The sequence below is a fragment of the Episyrphus balteatus genome, chromosome 3 (assembly GCF_945859705.1).
Source record: "Episyrphus balteatus chromosome 3, idEpiBalt1.1, whole genome shotgun sequence".
Lineage (NCBI taxonomy): Eukaryota > Metazoa > Arthropoda > Insecta > Diptera > Syrphidae > Episyrphus > Episyrphus balteatus.
The window spans coordinates 22,610,027-22,627,709 of record NC_079136.1 but is presented as its reverse complement, the minus strand read 5'-3'; the positions used below and the strand labels follow the sequence as shown (position 1 = coordinate 22,627,709).

At 33.7% G+C, this 17,683-nt stretch overlaps 3 protein-coding genes across 3 annotated transcripts; 1 reads left to right on the top strand and 2 right to left on the bottom strand.

Moving 5' to 3' along the window:
* Nucleotides 1-1,687: 1,687 nt before the first annotated feature.
* On the bottom strand, nucleotides 1,688-8,157 carry LOC129914115 (probable glucosamine 6-phosphate N-acetyltransferase). The gene is made up of 5 exons (XM_055993183.1): nucleotides 8,033-8,157; nucleotides 7,672-7,882; nucleotides 2,199-2,326; nucleotides 2,079-2,140; nucleotides 1,688-2,011 (listed from the first exon to the last, which is right to left on the bottom strand). The coding sequence occupies exons 1-5, from the start codon at nucleotides 8,048-8,050 to the stop codon at nucleotides 1,798-1,800; spliced, it is 633 nt and encodes a 210-aa protein (XP_055849158.1). The 5' UTR covers nucleotides 8,051-8,157; the 3' UTR covers nucleotides 1,688-1,797.
* A 4,308-nt stretch (nucleotides 8,158-12,465) lies between these two features.
* Nucleotides 12,466-12,931, top strand: LOC129914116 (DNA-directed RNA polymerases I, II, and III subunit RPABC5). The gene is made up of 2 exons (XM_055993184.1): nucleotides 12,466-12,662; nucleotides 12,723-12,931. Exons 1-2 carry the CDS (start codon nucleotides 12,568-12,570, stop codon nucleotides 12,829-12,831), a joined length of 204 nt encoding a protein of 67 aa, XP_055849159.1. The 5' UTR covers nucleotides 12,466-12,567; the 3' UTR covers nucleotides 12,832-12,931.
* LOC129914114 (methionine aminopeptidase 1) lies at nucleotides 12,878-15,955 on the bottom strand. The gene is made up of 4 exons (XM_055993182.1): nucleotides 15,560-15,955; nucleotides 14,894-15,500; nucleotides 14,701-14,840; nucleotides 12,878-13,195 (listed from the first exon to the last, which is right to left on the bottom strand). The coding sequence occupies exons 1-4, from the start codon at nucleotides 15,720-15,722 to the stop codon at nucleotides 12,963-12,965; spliced, it is 1,143 nt and encodes a 380-aa protein (XP_055849157.1). The 5' UTR covers nucleotides 15,723-15,955; the 3' UTR covers nucleotides 12,878-12,962.
* Between the last annotated feature and the right edge of the window lie 1,728 nt (nucleotides 15,956-17,683).

The following is a 17,683-nucleotide window of genomic DNA, read 5'->3' as shown; positions in this document are numbered from 1 at the left end:
TTTGTTTGTTATTTAGAATTCAGAACTCTCCAAAAATAGAGCCCTTATGGTTAGTTTAAAAAGCTTATATCTTGAGTTGTATTGATCGCATCTTCAAGATTGATGTCTTCAGGCTTAGGGGAAATGACAGAGCATCAGTTCTTATATTCAGAATTTGATTTTGTGTTAATTTATCCTACTCACATTAATTGGAAAACTCGCGATGTTTAACCCCTCGGAAACCATATAAAGCCGCGATTTAAAGCTGCCAGACTTTTGAATTCGTTATTAGAATGCATAAGGCTATAAAATTGCATACTCACATTTTGGTTATACCTCCACTCCCAAAATTTGCTGTGGGCTCTTAGACTATAATGTCTAGCTTTAAGTTTGAAATTGAATTTTCAAATCCGCATTTAATAGATTGATTATGCATTCTTCCGTAAATAAATTCATAAATATTAAGAATTCAACTTTTACAAAACACTGAATACATTGAAGTCACCAAAAGTCTACATAAGTTTAAAGAAGCACATTTTGCCTTTTTTTAATTCAAATATAATAATAATACTGGAGTAATTTTCTTCGAACTTCGTAATTAACAGTTTTAGATGATTAATTAGAGGAAAAATTGAAATTTTATTTTTAAGACCAAGTCTAACGGTTTTGCCAGATAACCAAAAGATAAAAGTTATTTCTTTTTTCAAGAAGAAATTATAAGAATTTTGAACCGTAATAACGGTACCTGTCATGGAACGGTTTTTGGAGCGTTGGGATATGGACATTTACTTTTTGAAAACAAATGTCAAAGGGATTAACAAGTAGCACAATCTATAGTGCTCATAACTGTAAAACAGTTTTGTTATGGTGTGAACCTACTAAATGAATTTCTATGAGTAAATTTCTTGTGAACGATTAATCCGATTTTATACTGAATACAAAATTTTACCAAATTTGCAAAATACACATATCCTAACGTACGCACGCCAATTTGGTTGAGGTCCATTTTCATTTGCTTGAGCCACTTTAGTCGTGGTTTTCGCCCGGGTAAAATAATTACTGTGAACGCACACATGACCACATGATCTAGCTATCTCAATTCCATAAGTCAGTGTCTTTGTACTACCAAGTTATGGCTGCCCACTGACTGTCCAATACGTCGGTGTTTTTTCCTTTTTTGACGACAGCATTTGCTTTGTTTTATCCTCATTGACTGGTTGCTGTTATTGTTATCCTCAAGAGCACGTCAGGTCTCCTTTCTTATGAGAAATTCTGAGTCCATTGTGAGGAAACCGGCTTTTCAGTTTGCATATGATTTCTTTTACTACGCTCAAAAGTCAAAGGGGCTGATTATTGAATTGTCGGCCTTCCTGCCGAAAAAGGAAGGTATCACCATTTTACCATTTTACGGAATACATAAATGATTTATTTTTTTTTTTTTCATATTTTTTATTTATTTATAAGAATATACTTATGGCAAACAGTCCACCACCAAAAATGAGAAAAAAAAAACAAAACAAATAATAATCTTATTAAAAACTTAAAATGTGGAAAAGTTTTAAAACTTAAACTAATGTTCTTTATCTTGCACCAGCACTGCTAGAGGTTAAAAGCGAGGTTTTCTGTTGTTCCTGTTATTGTGGCTCACTTTTTGCAAGTAAAAACTTTAACAAAAACGCAAAATAAACAAAAAAAAAAGTTGATGTGATGGATTTGTCTTGGAAAATTGTTAATTATTTCCAAGATGATTTAATTTTTGTTTGCAATTGTGTTGTTTAATTAAAGTTTTGACTTGGCAGCAGTACTGGGGGCTAATTGTCAAGATGGACACTCGAGGCTTACTGTGTTACTAGTAAGATTGTGAGGATTGGCGCTGGGAGATTCATCATATCTTATAGTCATGGAATTTGAATTGCCTGGAATGAGGACATAACCCAATGACTTGTAGAAAGGTATAAGTTTATCTTTGCAGTCTAATGACATTTTATAACATCCAAGATGTTCAGCAAGTAATGATACTGTAACAACAATCCTAAAAAAATAAAACAAAATTTATTTGACAATGTATTTTGAATGCACTTGCATAGCATTAAACTTACAGTTTTCCTAATTGTTTTCCTCTGTATGTATTGTTGACAACAACATCTTCAAGACGTCCTCTCTGAAAAAGAAAATTCAATCATTCATTGAAATTTAAACAAAAAATATATTATACTTACAATCGCACAACCATGAATGAATTTTCGTTCAATTATTAATGAAGCTGCTCCGATAATTTCATTTTTTCGAGCATCTTCGATGACTGTGACGAAATAATCACCACTGGCTTTCATTTGAGAGAATCTCGCTAGAAAAAAAAAATCTGTTGTTATGCTCTGAACTCTGGCATTCATAATATTATATTCTCACTCATCAAACAATTTTTGACGAGCTCATTCAATCGAACAGCTTGATTGAATCAAAACTTTTAGAAACACATGGAAAACTTTTTGTCTTTACTTATACAACACTATTTTACCTCATCGGATACCCTCAATATGCTACTAGACCTCACAAACCAAAACATCTAAGCAAATAAGTAGCAGTAATCTCATCTACTCGTTTCAAAGCGACACTTAACAGTTTACCAAAAATCATATTGGCCATACTAACATCTAATTACATGGAAGGACGGTAGCATCATGTACAATGACTCTACTTTACACTGATGACTGATGGTGCAATTCCCTTCACTTCTGCGCAAAAATCAACCAAAAAAGTGGTGCGCATCTTTTAAAAAGCCTAAACAACAGATGCATATCCGATGAAAACGAAAGTTTATTGGATAATTTAATTTATTTATTTTCTTAATTATTAAGAATTTATCAAACATTTTAAGCACTTTCTCCAATTAAACCCACAATCGTGTATAGTGCAAGTGCATTTAGCTTCTATTAATGCATTTTTTGTGATGCCTAAATGCAGCTCATAATTGATTAAAAAGTACAAATAATATCAAAATTTAACATTGCTTTACTAAAATTATGTCCATGTTTTTCATCATTTTTCTTTTTTTTCCATTTCTGCTTTGAAATTTTTGTTCTTACAACATTGTTTGTTAAAAGTTCCTCTTTGAAAATTCAAAACAAAAAATCTGTTTAATCACCTGACCAAAGCACCAAAAGCTTTTTTCTTTAGAACATTTTTCATTTCAAATTAAGTGACGCGCAGTGTTTGACATACACTTTCGATTTGCAGATAACTGAAGCGTTTATAGAAAACATTCACGTCTGCGCTCAGTCAATCAAATCATATTGTTATAAAAAGCTAACATTGCATAACTAGCAATCTACAGAAGTCAAAGACCAAAATCCACTTTTTCTTTTTTATAAGCCATTAAGGTCATAATAATAACACGGTGTTACAAAAATGAGGTTTCAAAATATACGCGGGCGGAGACCTATCAGGTTTTGTAGAGCTAGTCGCACTGATTACGAAACGGTATTTGAAAATCCCCTAACACCCCCAAAATCTAGAGTTACGGGCAAAAAACGGTTTTTTGGACCTTCACCCATTGAAAAAATTCTAGCTTCGACAATTTTTTACCCATTTTCGATTCTTTTACAGTTTCTGATAGAAGATAAATATACCTTTTCAACAATGTATAAAACATGTAACTCGGTTAAACCACTTAGAATTTATAAGCTGTGAAAGTTCAAAATTTCCATTTTTTTCGTCATTTGCCCAACTTCGGCATCAATTTAAAGTATATGTTTTCAAAACAACATGCTATTTGAAAAATATATTCTGAAACTATATCTATTTCTCAATCAATCGAGGTATTTTTTATGAAAATCACTTCAAAATTGGCTTAGAAAAAAAAATTTTTCGATTTCAACCCAAATACAGAAATTCGAACTTTTAGGTATAGAATAAAAATGTTGTTTCTGCACTTAGTAGGATAACTTGGGCGCCAGGATTTGATAACAGGTTTTTGTAGAGGAGCTCAATACAAAAATTTTTTTCTTTGGGAGGGGGGTCTATCTCTCCCCGTTTAGGTGGGAGGGGCATTTTTCTAAAAAAAAATTATCAAAATAAAAAATTTATTAAAAAACAACGGCAACACTTACAGTAATAAATGATACCATTTCCGAAAGGAAAAATTGTACATCTAATTCTAATTTTTAAATCAGACTTTTCATCAGTTTTTTGTGCAGAAGCAGCAGCAATACTTTCTGCAATGAAACTGCAGAATGCAGAAAAAAGAATAATTTTCACGGACAGTTTGTCGACCATCAATGCCATACAAAATATCAACAACAACCACCAAATAATCCGTCACATAAGAGACAAACTGATTGCAAATAAAAAATCCATCAAACTTTTTTGGATCCCCGGACACGCGGGAATAAAGGGAAATGAACTCGCGGACACAGTTGCCAAAAGTGCAGCTAGTGAACCCCTAATTATGACCTGTGTGATAAGTAAAAAAGATATTTACAATAAAGTAAAACAATACTGGAAGGACCTCAGGAAGACCAAGTGGAACGCATATAGCCACCACTATACTACTATCAATCCCAGTGCTGACTCTGCTTCTTATCCTACAAACTGCAGTAGCCCCATGATCCGTTGTTTCACTCGTCTGCGATTGGGACACTCCAACTTAACACATTGTCATCTCCTCGAGAACAAAGATCCCCCAAGATGTCACTTATGTAACGACGGGCCACTCACGGTTCCACATCTTGCCTCCAACTGTGAACCAATAAAAAGAACCCTATCATCTCACGGCATCAACGAACCGATGTTGGAACTCCTGAAATCACCATCCATAGACAACATTAAAGTAATATATTCCATTCTTAAAGCCTTCAATATTCATAGAAATATATAACCTTGAATTTTTGTATCAATCATTTATAACTAATATGTATATTTCAAAATCAATTAAAAATCGTTTAGCCTTTGGCCCTGGTAGCTAGCGCTTTTCACATATTATTTTGTAATTTATTTGCATTGTAATAAACTTATAATAATAATAATAATAATAAATCAATATAATATAACCAATAGTTTTTGAAATAATCGATTTCAAAGTTAAAAATAGTCGAAAAAAAATTTTTTTAAACTCATTTTATACTATTTTTGTCCAGACTGTGAATTTTAGTAAAAAAATTACTAACACAGAAAACTGCCTTAATTGATTCCTTAAAGAACAGTGAAAACTATATGTTTCTATGTCTTCTAGTTTTTGAGAAAATTGAAAAATTATTTTATCAAATTTTTCTTTTTTCAAAATATTTTTTGTTTTTATTTTCCAATTTTCTCAAAAACTAGAAGACATAGAAACATATAGTTTTCACTGTTCTTTAAGGAATCAATTAAGGCAGTTTTCTGTGTTAGTAATTTTTTTACTAAAATTCACAGTCTGGACAAAAATAGTATAAAATGAGTTTTAAAAATTTTTTTTTCGACTATTTTTAACTTTGAAATCGATTATTTCAAAAACTATTGGTTATATTATATTGATTTAAAAATTAGAATTAGATGTACAATTTTTCCTTTCGGAAATGGTATCATTTATTACTGTAAGTGTTGCCGTTGTTTTTTAATAAATTTTTTATTTTGATAATTTTTTTTTAGAAAAATGCCCCTCCCACCTAAACGGGGAGAGATAGACCCCCCTCCCAAAGAAAAAAATTTTTGTATTGAGCTCCTCTACAAAAACCTGTTATCAAATCCTGGCGCCCAAGTTATCCTACTAAGTGCAGAAACAACATTTTTATTCTATACCTAAAAGTTCGAATTTCTGTATTTGGGTTGAAATCGAAAAATTTTTTTTTCTAAGCCAATTTTGAAGTGATTTTCATAAAAAATACCTCGATTGATTGAGAAATAGATATAGTTTCAGAATATATTTTTCAAATAGCATGTTGTTTTGAAAACATATACTTTAAATTGATGCCGAAGTTGGGCAAATGACGAAAAAAATGGAATTTTTGAACTTTGACAGCTTATAAATTCTAAGTGGTTTAACCGAGTTACATGTTTTATACATTGTTGAAAAGGTATATTTATCTTCTATCAGAAACTGTAAAAGAATCGAAAATGGGTAAAAAATTGTCGAAGCTAGAATTTTGTCAATGGGTGAAGGTCCAAAAAACCGTTTTTTGCCCGTAACTCTAGATTTTGGGGGTGTTAGGGGATTTTCAAATACCGTTTCGTATTCAGTGCGACTAGCTCTACAAAACCTGATAGGTCTCCGCCCGCGTATATTTTGAGTGTTACACCGTGTAATGTTAGTAAAGTGGTGTTAACTTTGAAACCGCGATTCCTTCCTACCCAGCTGGGTATGGAATTTGAGAATACATCACAGCAATAACCTAACGTTTTTTTTTTTTTACTTTAGACACGCTTTACTTTAGTTCAGTTATGCATATTGAGACGGTTCTTGCCGAAATGATTAAATTTGTTAACTGATGGTTCTCTTACACTTATTATTTCTCAAAAACCGATTGATCGGTATGTTAGTTTTTGAAAAAATAACAGTCTAAAAGATGTGATATGCCCTTAAAGTAAAGAAGTATCATTTCAGTTCATAAGAAGCATGAGTCTGTAAAATTGCAACAAAATCTGCCCATCCATTAAGGGCTTAATATAAATAGAGGAAAATGGGCAAATTTGTATGGAACTTGGACTTTACGCGGCAATTAATGAATTTGTTTTTTTATGATGTAATTAGGTCTTACATAACAGAAGTTTTATCCTTGTGACGTGGTTCAGAAGTGGATAAACTGCATTTCTTTATTTAACACTTTATATGTAGATTTCGCAATAATATAACTTCAATATGTATTTTAAGTACAAAGTATGATGGTCTGTCATTTTCTCTGAGCTAGAAGACCTTAATCTTGACCAACCAATAGAACCCAAACTATAAGCTTTTTAAAACAACAATTTTGAGAGTTTTGTTATTCACGAAGATAGAAACAATTTTTGGTAGTTGAATCGTTTGAAAAATCTCGAACTAAATCTCGAAGTTGTTGGCTTAAAACCTCATATTATGAGTTCTATTGGTCAGATATTCAAGATTAATGTCTTAAGACTCAGGGAAAATAACAGAGCATAATATTTTATATTGAAAATAAAAATATAATTTAATTTGGCCTTTACACACTGAACGATGCATTTACAACACTAATATTGCAATATCTCATATTCTTAATGCAATAGAGCCAATCCTCAATAGCAAAAGTTTTTCTTATGTTATAGTTCTTTCATTTGATACCCATTTCATTAATGCCCATTTCCCTTTGTGGGCGATACTCCATGAAGGAACCCTAGTGACTTTCAATCTCAACCATTCTTGTATGCGTGAAATTAGTTTTCAAGAATAGAAGGAAACTAACAACAAACATAGCATAGTACGAGATAAAAAAAAAACAAGCGTAGTATGATAAAAAAGAAATTATGACCTCAACAAAAATATTTGATATTAAAAAAACAAGAATAAGTTATTTTTAAAAATCAACTTCCTTAAGCTCGCCCTGAACCTCAGTCTAAACAAAACTGGATCCCAAAGTTGTAATGCAGGTTGGAGAAAAATAAGTTAAACTCTAGTTTTGATTAGCAAAGAATGAATTCAGAATTATTTAAAAAAAAACTATGAATATGGTTCATGTTTAAAATTTGTTATATTATTCCACTTACTTAAAAACTGTGTCCTTGAAACATCACCGACAGCCGTAAGTTGCGACAACAATTGCAAAAATCCTCTATCATAATCAGTGTCCTTGAGAGGACGCACTTTCAGCCACGTTTCTCCAGGTGCAGCCGCAGAAATGAACGGATCAAATTTCGCTGAGCTCTTGTGAAAGTTCAATTGCAGCAGAACTCTCGGATCATATAGATAAGTTTCTTCCTGAAATATTTATTATTTTTTAAGTCAAAGATAAACATAATGAATATTGAATGATTCTTATCAATCTTATCTATTTGTAATTTGTGTTATATTTCAAAGCGACTTAAATGAAAAAAAAAAAAAACCAAATGCCACATCTACACAACGCACCTTCTTGTATCCTACCATGGTCGTTGCGTTGATGTGTTGTTACCTCCACAAGAAACTTTTATCAACTACCAAACCCAAGAAGGAAGCCACTTTGAATGTCAGACAAGAGACAACTCAACCTAAATGCTGTTTGTTAACTATTTCCAGCAAAACAAGATCACGAGACGACCGGTTTTCATATAGAATTTAAATTAATTCTTCAAGTCGATTGATCACTAAAAGAAAAACCGGTAAAATGCGTACACGTTTATAGTGAAAGGCATTCGTCGCACCCCCATTTTTTGTGATAGTGGGTTTTTGTGTGCATTGCACAGACAAAACATACTCGTGAAGAGTTGTATTATGAAACAAGTCAAGATCATTTCCCATTGAAAGTTGGAATAAGTTCTTTTGTTTTTTCCAAGAGATAGTAAACAATATTTTTGTTTACTTTCAATAAAAAAGATTGAGATAAGAATTGATTGATTGGATAGTGTATTTTGAACTTACCATTTTATATAAATATTATGAAATATAATAGTAATGTAATTAAATAGTTTCTACAGGCTAAATTGTTTCCAAACTGATTACATATCCGTACAATAACAAGATATTTTTCAATTTGCTGCTGGTGCCCTCCAGGTTACAGCAATATATCAGTCGTGGCTTTTTTTGGTTTTTTGCAATTTTGTTGTATTTTTTTGCGGAAGTGCATTTTTTTTTATATCTAAAAACAGCTGATTTGATAAGACGTCAAGTGTCAAATGGCAAATGGGTATGTTCAAAAAATAAAAATGCGCAGCTCTGTTAGATTTTACGGCTACGTCTGCGAATAATTCTTTTAAATATCAATTGATTCTTATTTTAATTATTTAATAAAGTGAATAAGTGATCATATTTACATATAATTTTAGATTTTGCTAATAATAATTACATATATGTATATATAGATATATTTACATAGAGAATATTGCATAAAACTAGTTATAAAACTACAAAAGAAACACATTAGGGGTATTCACGATCCGATGCAACTGGTCTTGTATCATTGCAAAAGTGCAAAAGTGTAAAATCTTGCAACACTACAACAACAAAATATATAAATTGAAATTTTACAATGGTCTTGCACTTTTGCTATACCCTAACCCTATTGCAAAATAAAAATACAATGGTGTAAAATTTTTTTGACAGATGGCAGCTCGCCGTCGCGTGTCGCCCATGATGAACAGTTTATCTTTTTTATTCTTATTCTTTTTTATTTTGTTTCTTTTGATGTAATTTGTGAAAATAAATTAACCCGAACACAACAAAGAATGAAATTATAAAAAATTGAAAAAAAAGAATAAGCATCGTAGGAAAGACAACTCCGTAAAAAAAAACAATGAAGCTGATATAATTCATATCATGGATTCCATTCAATATTTACTATAGATAAGAAGAGGTGCGTTCACGATCTATTGTAAAAAAATAAAATTTTACACTTTTACTAGACCTGTTGCACCAGATCGTGAATACCCCTATTATAATATTTTTGTATGCGACCAACAACTGCTAACTGTCAAATGTAAATACGACGTCAACAAGTGCAAAACGCATTATAACCTGTTTTCACTAGAGCCCAAAGTCAGCTATTACATGAAGCCTCAAGAGGCTTGACTCTTTTTTTGAATTTTCTTTTGATAATCATTCTGTGAGGCGCGTACTATTACACGATGCCTCTTGAGTCAAAGACTCAAATTTGACACTTCTCTTTTGATTTAAGTATTGTTGTTGTTGTATTCCACCAGGAAGCAAAAAGAATGAAAGTGAATGTTGAAAAAAGAAAGAGTGGACAAAGAAACGTCAAAAAAGAGTCTCAGAATTTTGGCCCACGACTCTCCGGTCGGATAATTTTTTGTTTGATCTTCTATCTCTTTTCCACTCATTAGTTTTGAAAAGAGGCGCGCCTCTTGAGGCTTCATGTAATAGCTGACAAATGAGATAGTTTCTGGCAAATTATCTCATTTCGAAAGTCAAAGCACATAGAAAAAAAAAATTGAACTGACCTAATTTGCGAAATTTATCATTAAAGGCTTGGCCACACCGGAGGGTACGCGGTAGAGGTACAGGTAAGGGTACGGGTATTTGTATGGAAAAAATTCCAAACTGACAAATCAACGTTCGGGTGTGGAATTTTTTTAATACAAATATCGTTGCCGCTACCCGTACCGCTACCGCGTACCCTCTGGTGTGGCCAAGCCTTAAGGCTTGGCCACACCGGAGGGTATGCGGTAGCGGTACGGGTAGCGGTAACGAAATTTGTATGAAAAAAATTCAACATCTGAACGTTGATATGTCAGTTTGGAATATTTTTCATACAAGTACCGTTACCTCTACCCGTACCGCTACCGCATACCCTCCGGTGTGGCCAAGCCTTTAAGGCTTGGCCACACCGGAGGGTATGCGGTATAGCGGTAACGATATTTGTACTAAAATAATTCCACACCTGAACGTTGATGTGTCAGTTTGGAATTTTTTTCATACAAGTACCCTCACCGCTACCCGTACCGCTACCGCATACCCTCCAGTGTGGCCAAGCCTTTAAAGGCTTGGCCACACCGGAGGGTATGCGGTATAGCGGTAACGATATTTGTACTAAAAAAATTCCACACCTGAACGTTGATGTGTCAGTTTGGAATTTTTTTCATACAAGTACCGTTACCTCTACCCGTACCGCTACCGCATACCCTCCAGTGTGGCCAAGCCTTTAGGGTTTAGGGCTGTAGTGAAAACAGGCTATTAAGGCTTGGCCACACCGGAGGGTACGCGGTAGCGGTAAGGGTAGCGGCAACGATATTTGTATTAAAAAAATTCCACACCCGAACGTTGATGTGTCAGTTTGGAATTTTTTCCATACAAATACCCGTACCGTTACCTGTACCTCTACCGCGTACCCTCCGGTGTGGCCAAGCCTTTAGATATACTTCATTTCAAGCGGTTGAATAGAATAAAAATTTTATTTTTGGCAAAAAATCCCAAAAGGGATTAACAAACACCATCTTGATCTCATAATTGTAAAAAAGTTGGAATTGCAAATTGTTGGAAGAAAAAAAAAACATGCTATTCATGAAACCGTCCAAATTTGTAAAGTTAACTTTACATTTTATGACACATCACACACTTATACAAAGGTTAAGGTATTACAAAAGCTACATTTTAGCTTCTTTTAAACTTTAGTAAGGTTGTTGGGCATGGAAAAAGGAGAACGTTATACAATTTTGACCCTCTATAAGGATCTCAAACGAAGCTTTACCGAAGCTCTACCGAAGCTTTGAGATTTGACAGATAGCTTCGGAAGAGCTTGTATAGCTCTTTAATACATGTCTTATCGAAATAAAAAAAAAACTACTACAAAAACAAAAAATAATTCTTTTTTAAATGGTTTTTATTTGATTTTAAATCATGAATTTTATCTTTTAATCTGAAATTATATTATTATTCCATTAGTTTTTAGTATATCTATTAATAATAATTTTAAAAGTATATAATTTTTTTACCACACACAGGAATCGAACTTCGTATCTGCTTGGTGGCAGTCCACCACTCTACCCACTCGGCCATCCTCGTATATTAATTAATGAAATCAAAAACTTAATCAGTTCAAATAGCAGAAATGTAAAAAAAATGTCTGAGCTAAATTATTCAATGTCAAAACCAAAAAGTGTCCCAGCTAGATTATTCAATATCAAAACCAAAAACCAAATACTAAACTTGGTAATTTCTGTAAATCTTCTATAAATTCATTAAGCAGGCTTTTCCGAAAACAAGCTTTTTTCGTTTAAGTTTCTTTAACAATATTTAAACAACTTATTAGAAGTTGTTAAACAAGTTCAAACTTCTATAAAAAATTAAATTCTGAAGCAAGCCCAATACAAGCTGTATAAAAAGTAGATCCTGCGAGATCTCAATTTATAGAAGCTGTTGTGCTAGTTGGGATCCCCTGCCAATTTTTATACAAGAGCATTAGACAGGTTTACTGGCAAGTTTTTACTAATACTAGGTCTGTTTGGGTACTGCCTAAAACAGAAATATTTCTACTTTTTTCAACATTTTTAACCCAATTCCTGTTTGGGTACTCTGGAACTGTGTAGTTTTGTACATTATTTTTGACAAAAATTGAAATATTTCTGTTTTAGACAGTACCCAAACAGACCTACTAAAATGGTGCATTAATAGCTGCGTTCCTTTGGGGGCATCTATCTACTGCTTAGCACCTCAAGTTGCTTTTAACTACTATTGCTCTATTGAAAAAGTAGTTCAAGTGCCCCCAAAGGAACGCTGCTACTTCATTACTCATTCAATTAGCCAACTGGCCAAGACTATATGACGTAATGTAATGAACATACCTAATCCGAATACTTTGATTTCCTAAATTTAAACACGTCTATTTTTTTCTATTTCAAGTTACGTTATTTGACATCTGTCAATTTCATCACGTTGCAAAACAAAATACGCGTTTTCTTGTCCTTTGTAAAAAACTGTGGTGTTTTCATCAATTTTCTGAATAATTTCTCAAAATGATCATCCCAATTCGTTGTTTTACTTGTGGAAAAGTTATTGGCAATAAATGGGAATCATATTTAGGACTCCTACAAGCTGAATACACTGAAGGGTAAAAACAACACACTCCACCATTATATTCTTTTTATATAAAAACCTTTCAATTTTTCAGTGACGCACTCGATGCTTTGGGCTTGAAACGATACTGTTGCCGCCGAATGCTTCTCGGACATGTTGATTTAATTGAAAAACTTCTCAATTATGCTCCACTTGAGAAGTAAAATAAAACCATTATCCAAATAAAATAGAATTAAGAATCGAATAGAATTCATTTTAAATAAATTTCAATTTAATTAAAAATAAAAAAATGTTTTAACAAAATGTGTTTGTTTATTTTGATTGCTTTTTATTTTTACATTTTGTCCATAAAATGAGGTTGTCCGTTGTTCTCACGACGACGAGTCATGATTTCACATCCATTTTCTGTTACCAAAAGTGTCTGTTCGAATTGTGCCGACCTAAGTCCATCGGCTGTGACTGCTGTCCAATCGTCAGGCCATTGGTCACTCTTGGCTACTCCCTCTGATATCATTGGTTCAATGGTAAAGCTGTTACCAGCTTTCATTACACCAACAGCAGAGTTTTCTATTTTAAATGGGAATTTTAATGAAATAGGTACTCAATTGGCGGGAAAAGAAAAAGATAGACCGAGAGCCCACAGCAAATTTTGGGAGTGGAGGTATAACCAAAATGTGGAGTATGCAGTTTTATAGCCTTATGTGTTCTTATAACGAGTTAAAACGTCTAGCAGCTTTAAATCGCGGCCTTATATGGCTTTCGGGGGTGAGTAGGCTAAATTAGCACAAATTTACATTCTGAATGTACTTGGTACTGAACAATATAGATAATGGTAGTGGGCCATATTCATAGTCATATTTTAAAAGCTATTCTAACTTAGTCTGGAGTCTAATGTTTTTACCCAGGTTAGAAGCAGCTTTTTTCCATAGAAAAATGATTTAGAAGTGGGTCTAAATTGTCTATGAATAAGATAAACCTCAGTCTATCTTAGAAGCAAGAAAATAACAGCTTATGAAAGAACTATGAATATGGCCCAATACATTTTTCTACTTTAAAATCAAAGCTGCTTCTAAGAAAGACTGGAGTTTATCCTATTCAAATTACATTGGATAAACCCTAGTCTACGATAAACGGGGGTATAAATACGACCTATTGGGCTATATTCATAGATCTTTTATAAGCTGTGACTTTGTCCCTTTTAAGAAAACCTGGGGTTTATCATCTTCAAAGACAACGTAGACCCCAATTTCCTATGGAAAAGAGCTGGAAGAGTAATAGATGTGCATGTTCTAAAGTTAAAATTAAAAAAAAAACATGATTTGAGAAAAAAATAATGATTTCATGATTTGAGTTCAGAATTCATGAAAACTATGATAAATCATATGATAAATCATAGTTTTTGGCAACACTGTATAAGCTGTTTAAGCGGCTTTGTTTTGGAGACTTTTCTGATTAATATTTTCGTTTGTTTTTTTTTTTTAATTAAAAACTTTACAAGAATAGAGCCGAAAAAAGAAAATATCTTGGGTTCCGTATGTCACATTGTATTGATGTGACATATTCAGGCTTAGGGAAATTGACAGAGCACCACTCCCTATATTCAGAATCAGTCCTCCCTATTGTGAGTTTCACGTGAACAAGATTCCAGTGAAATTGAATTTCACTTTTCCCCTATTGTGAGTTCTGGGCGAAAAGATGTCCACGTTCGGACATCTCCTTGTGAGGTAATTTGTGAGGTATTCCACAACTCTTCTCTCACTAAAATTTTGGTGCCGAACAAGAAACTAGTTTAGTGGGAAATGTAAATAACCTTCGGGTGAAACTTATGATAGCTTTTTAAATTCCGGGCGGAAAACATTCCACGTGAAACTCACAATAGGGCTGAATGTAAATTTGTGTTAAATTAGCCTACTCACATTAATTGGAAAACCACATAAGGATGTGATTTAAAGCTGCCAGACTTTTGAATTCGTTATAAGAACGCAAAAGGCAATTAAACTGCATACTCACATTTTGGTTATACCTCCACTCCCAAAATTTGCTGTGGGCTCTTAGACTTAGAACAAACTTACTGGCATAATGAGGCACATTTGGTGCTGTATGGAACAACCTATGAATACCATGCCCACAATAGCTTTTGACCACACTGAATCCATGTGGTTGAACATGCTTTTGAATAACATTACCAATTTCACGGTATTTTACTCCAGGACTGAAATAAAAGTTATATAAGAATGGGACAAGAGAGAAACACACAACACCTACCGAACAATTTCAATAGCCTTGCACAAAGCCTCATAAGTAACCTTCACGAGCTTCTTATGTTTATCCGCAACATTGCCCACAAAGAAAGTCTCATTCAAGTCTCCATGAAACCCATGATGATAGACAGTCACATCGACATTGCAAATGTCTCCATCTTCCAGAGGTCTAGTGTCCGGAATACCGTGACAAATAACCTCATTCACTGAAGTACAACAAGATGCTGGGAAATTGTAATAGTTCAATGGCGACGGATAGCAATCACGTTCGATTGCTGCTTCATGAACCAGACGATCCAGCTCGTCTGTTGTAACACCTACATCGCAAGCTTTTGCTGCTTCATCCAAGCATTCGCGGCCCAATTTGCATGCAACTCTCATAGCTTCAATCTCTTCGTCGTCTAGTACCTTAATAGTGCTATTGCCCCGCATAGCTTCCTCGGACAAAGCACGACCTTTAGGATGGTCAGCATAGTCGGGACGTTTAATAAGTTCGGGTACTGTCCGCATGGGTGTTTGTGGAAAAGGACGAAGTTTTCCAGTGAATCGATAATGTGGCCATGGATTGTAGCCATTTGTCTCAGCGACAGTTTCAGATTTATTTGATCCCTCTTAAAAAATTTCAAAATATCCTTAAAATCCCAAAATATATAAAAAAGGTATAACTTACGCGCTAACATATGAATTATTTTGTGCTCTTTCCAGTAACCCTTGAAACAGGGTTGAGAACAAAAATAGGAACCCTTAATTCCCATTTTCAGACATGTGGGACATTGAAGTGTTGCTTCTTTGCCACAATTGGGTGTTTCGCACTTATTGGCCATAAGGGACATTTTTTTTGTCTTATTTGATTTTAATTTTTCGGTAAATTGGTAAAAAAAATTACAAATGATTATAAATAGATTTTTTTTTCCTTTCCCGTGCTGGCTGAGCTTGTTCTGGCTAGCTCTGGTTGTTTTTTTTTTTTAATTTTATTTCAGCGGCATGAAAATGAGGAAATGTCAAAAAAGAGTAGCTGCTGTCAAAAGAGTGATAAATTGAGAGGTTAAAGAGGAATGGCGATGACGGCTGTTGCATTTCTCTATTCCGGAACAGGAAGTTGGAGTCAAAATAATAGAAAAAATAATAATTTTTCAAATTTAAAAAATAAGTTATTTTTAATTGTTTATGATTTCGAAAAATTTATAGATATTAGCTAAATATTAAAGTTCATGCTGTTGAAATTGTACTTGTTTAAAGAATCTACTTTATTGTTTATTTATATTGTTCAAGCAACTTAATATTTATATGTTTGTAAAATAAAATTTTCATTTTTTATTCTTGCTACAATCTTCAAACAAATAAGTCCTTTTATTTAGAAGCTGGAACAAATACATTTCTTATAGCTTTCCAAAAGGTTATGGGCCCAGGATCGCTGGACAATATAATTGCATATTAAAAGAAAATAATTTGTTCAAAGGAATCATGTCGTCGATTCCAGCTATTGAAAAATTAAAAGGACGTGAGAATTTCGAAGATTGGAAATTCGCAGTACAGAATTTTCTGGAGCATGAAGATCTGTGGGAAAGCGTTCTCGGAACAGAAAAAGATGCTAAGAAAATTTCAAAAGCGAAAACAAAGATAATTTTACTGATCGATCCAATAAATTTCGTTCATGTTAAGACGGCAACTACTGCAAAACTGGTTTGGGATCGTTTAGAAGCTGCTTTTGCCGACAAAGGTCTTACACGAAGAGTTGGTTTATTGAGGACTTTGTTGAATACGAAGTTGAAGACTTGTGATTCAGTTGATTCGTATGTGAATAAAGTTATCACAACAGCCCACAAATTAAATTCACTTGGAATGGAAGTATCCGAGGAATGGATAGGGTCATTGTTATTGGCCGGACTGGGTGACGAGTACAGGCCGATGATTATGGGTTTGGAAAGTTCTGGGGTCCCAATAACAGGAGACTCAATTAAAACAAAACTCTTACAAGACGTTAAAGATGATGCTTGCGAATCTGGTGATGATCCAATCGCTTTCTTTGGAAAGAATTCAAGAAAGAAATCATCATGCAAGAATAATCAACGTCGAGCGACTGAATTCAAATGTTTTGAATGCAAACAGAAAGGACATTATGCTAAAAATTGTCCGAACAAACGTAAGGCTACAGACAGCCACGGAAGACAGGTGCTTTTCACATCGCTCATGGCAAGTGGTAGTCGTGAGAATAGTCATGAATGGTTTATTGACTCGGGAGCTTCTGAACACATGACGAATAGAAAAGATTGGTTAAGAAATTTAACCAAAGTCAAGAAAGAAGAAGTGACAGTTGCGGATGCTTATAACTTGGACGTAGAAGCAAAAGGAGATGTTGACCTAGAAATTTTAGTCGAAGGCAAGTTGAAGACGGTTACCGTGAAAGATATTCTATATATCCCGAAATTATGTGCAAACCTTTTATCCGTCAGCCAAATGACAAAAAATGGTCTGATCGTTGAGTTTAAAGATGATAAATGCACAATTTCGAGCAAAAGAACACTGGTTGCAACTGGAAATAGAATTAACGGTAAGCTCTTCAGGCTAGATGTTCCAAGGCAAGTGGAAAATGCGATTAACATGTTTGCTGAGAAGAAAATTTCTTACGAGTTATGGCATCGAAGACTGGGGCACGTGAGTCATGAAACTATGAACAAGATGAAGAAGGGATCTGTGAATGGCTTAGATTTCATAGATGTGAAAAATGAAAAATGTGTCAAATGTATCGAAGGTAAGCACTCGAGAAAATCTTTTCCTTCATCAGAATCGAAAA

Bases quoted from the DNA above. Each gene is read 5' to 3' on its own strand.
- LOC129914115 (XM_055993183.1), bottom strand. The intron at 2,327-7,671 runs GTAAGTGGAATA...TTTTTTTTCTAG, and splicing joins TTCAAGGACACAGTTTTTAA to CGAGATTCTCTCAAATGAAA. The intron at 2,012-2,078 runs GTAAGTTTAATG...TTATTTTTTTAG, and splicing joins GGAAAACAATTAGGAAAACT to GATTGTTGTTACAGTATCAT.
- LOC129914116 (XM_055993184.1), top strand. From the start codon at position 12,568: ATGATCATCCCAATTCGTTGTTTTACTTGTGGAAAAGTTATTGGCAAT. The intron at 12,663-12,722 runs GTAAAAACAACA...TCAATTTTTCAG, and splicing joins CAAGCTGAATACACTGAAGG to TGACGCACTCGATGCTTTGG.
- LOC129914114 (XM_055993182.1), bottom strand. From the start codon at position 15,722: ATGTCCCTTATGGCCAATAAGTGCGAAACACCCAATTGTGGCAAAGAA. The intron at 14,841-14,893 runs GTAGGTGTTGTG...CTTTTATTTCAG, and splicing joins AAGGCTATTGAAATTGTTCG to TCCTGGAGTAAAATACCGTG. The intron at 13,196-14,700 runs GTAAGTTTGTTC...CATTTAAAATAG, and splicing joins AAATGTGCCTCATTATGCCA to AAAACTCTGCTGTTGGTGTA.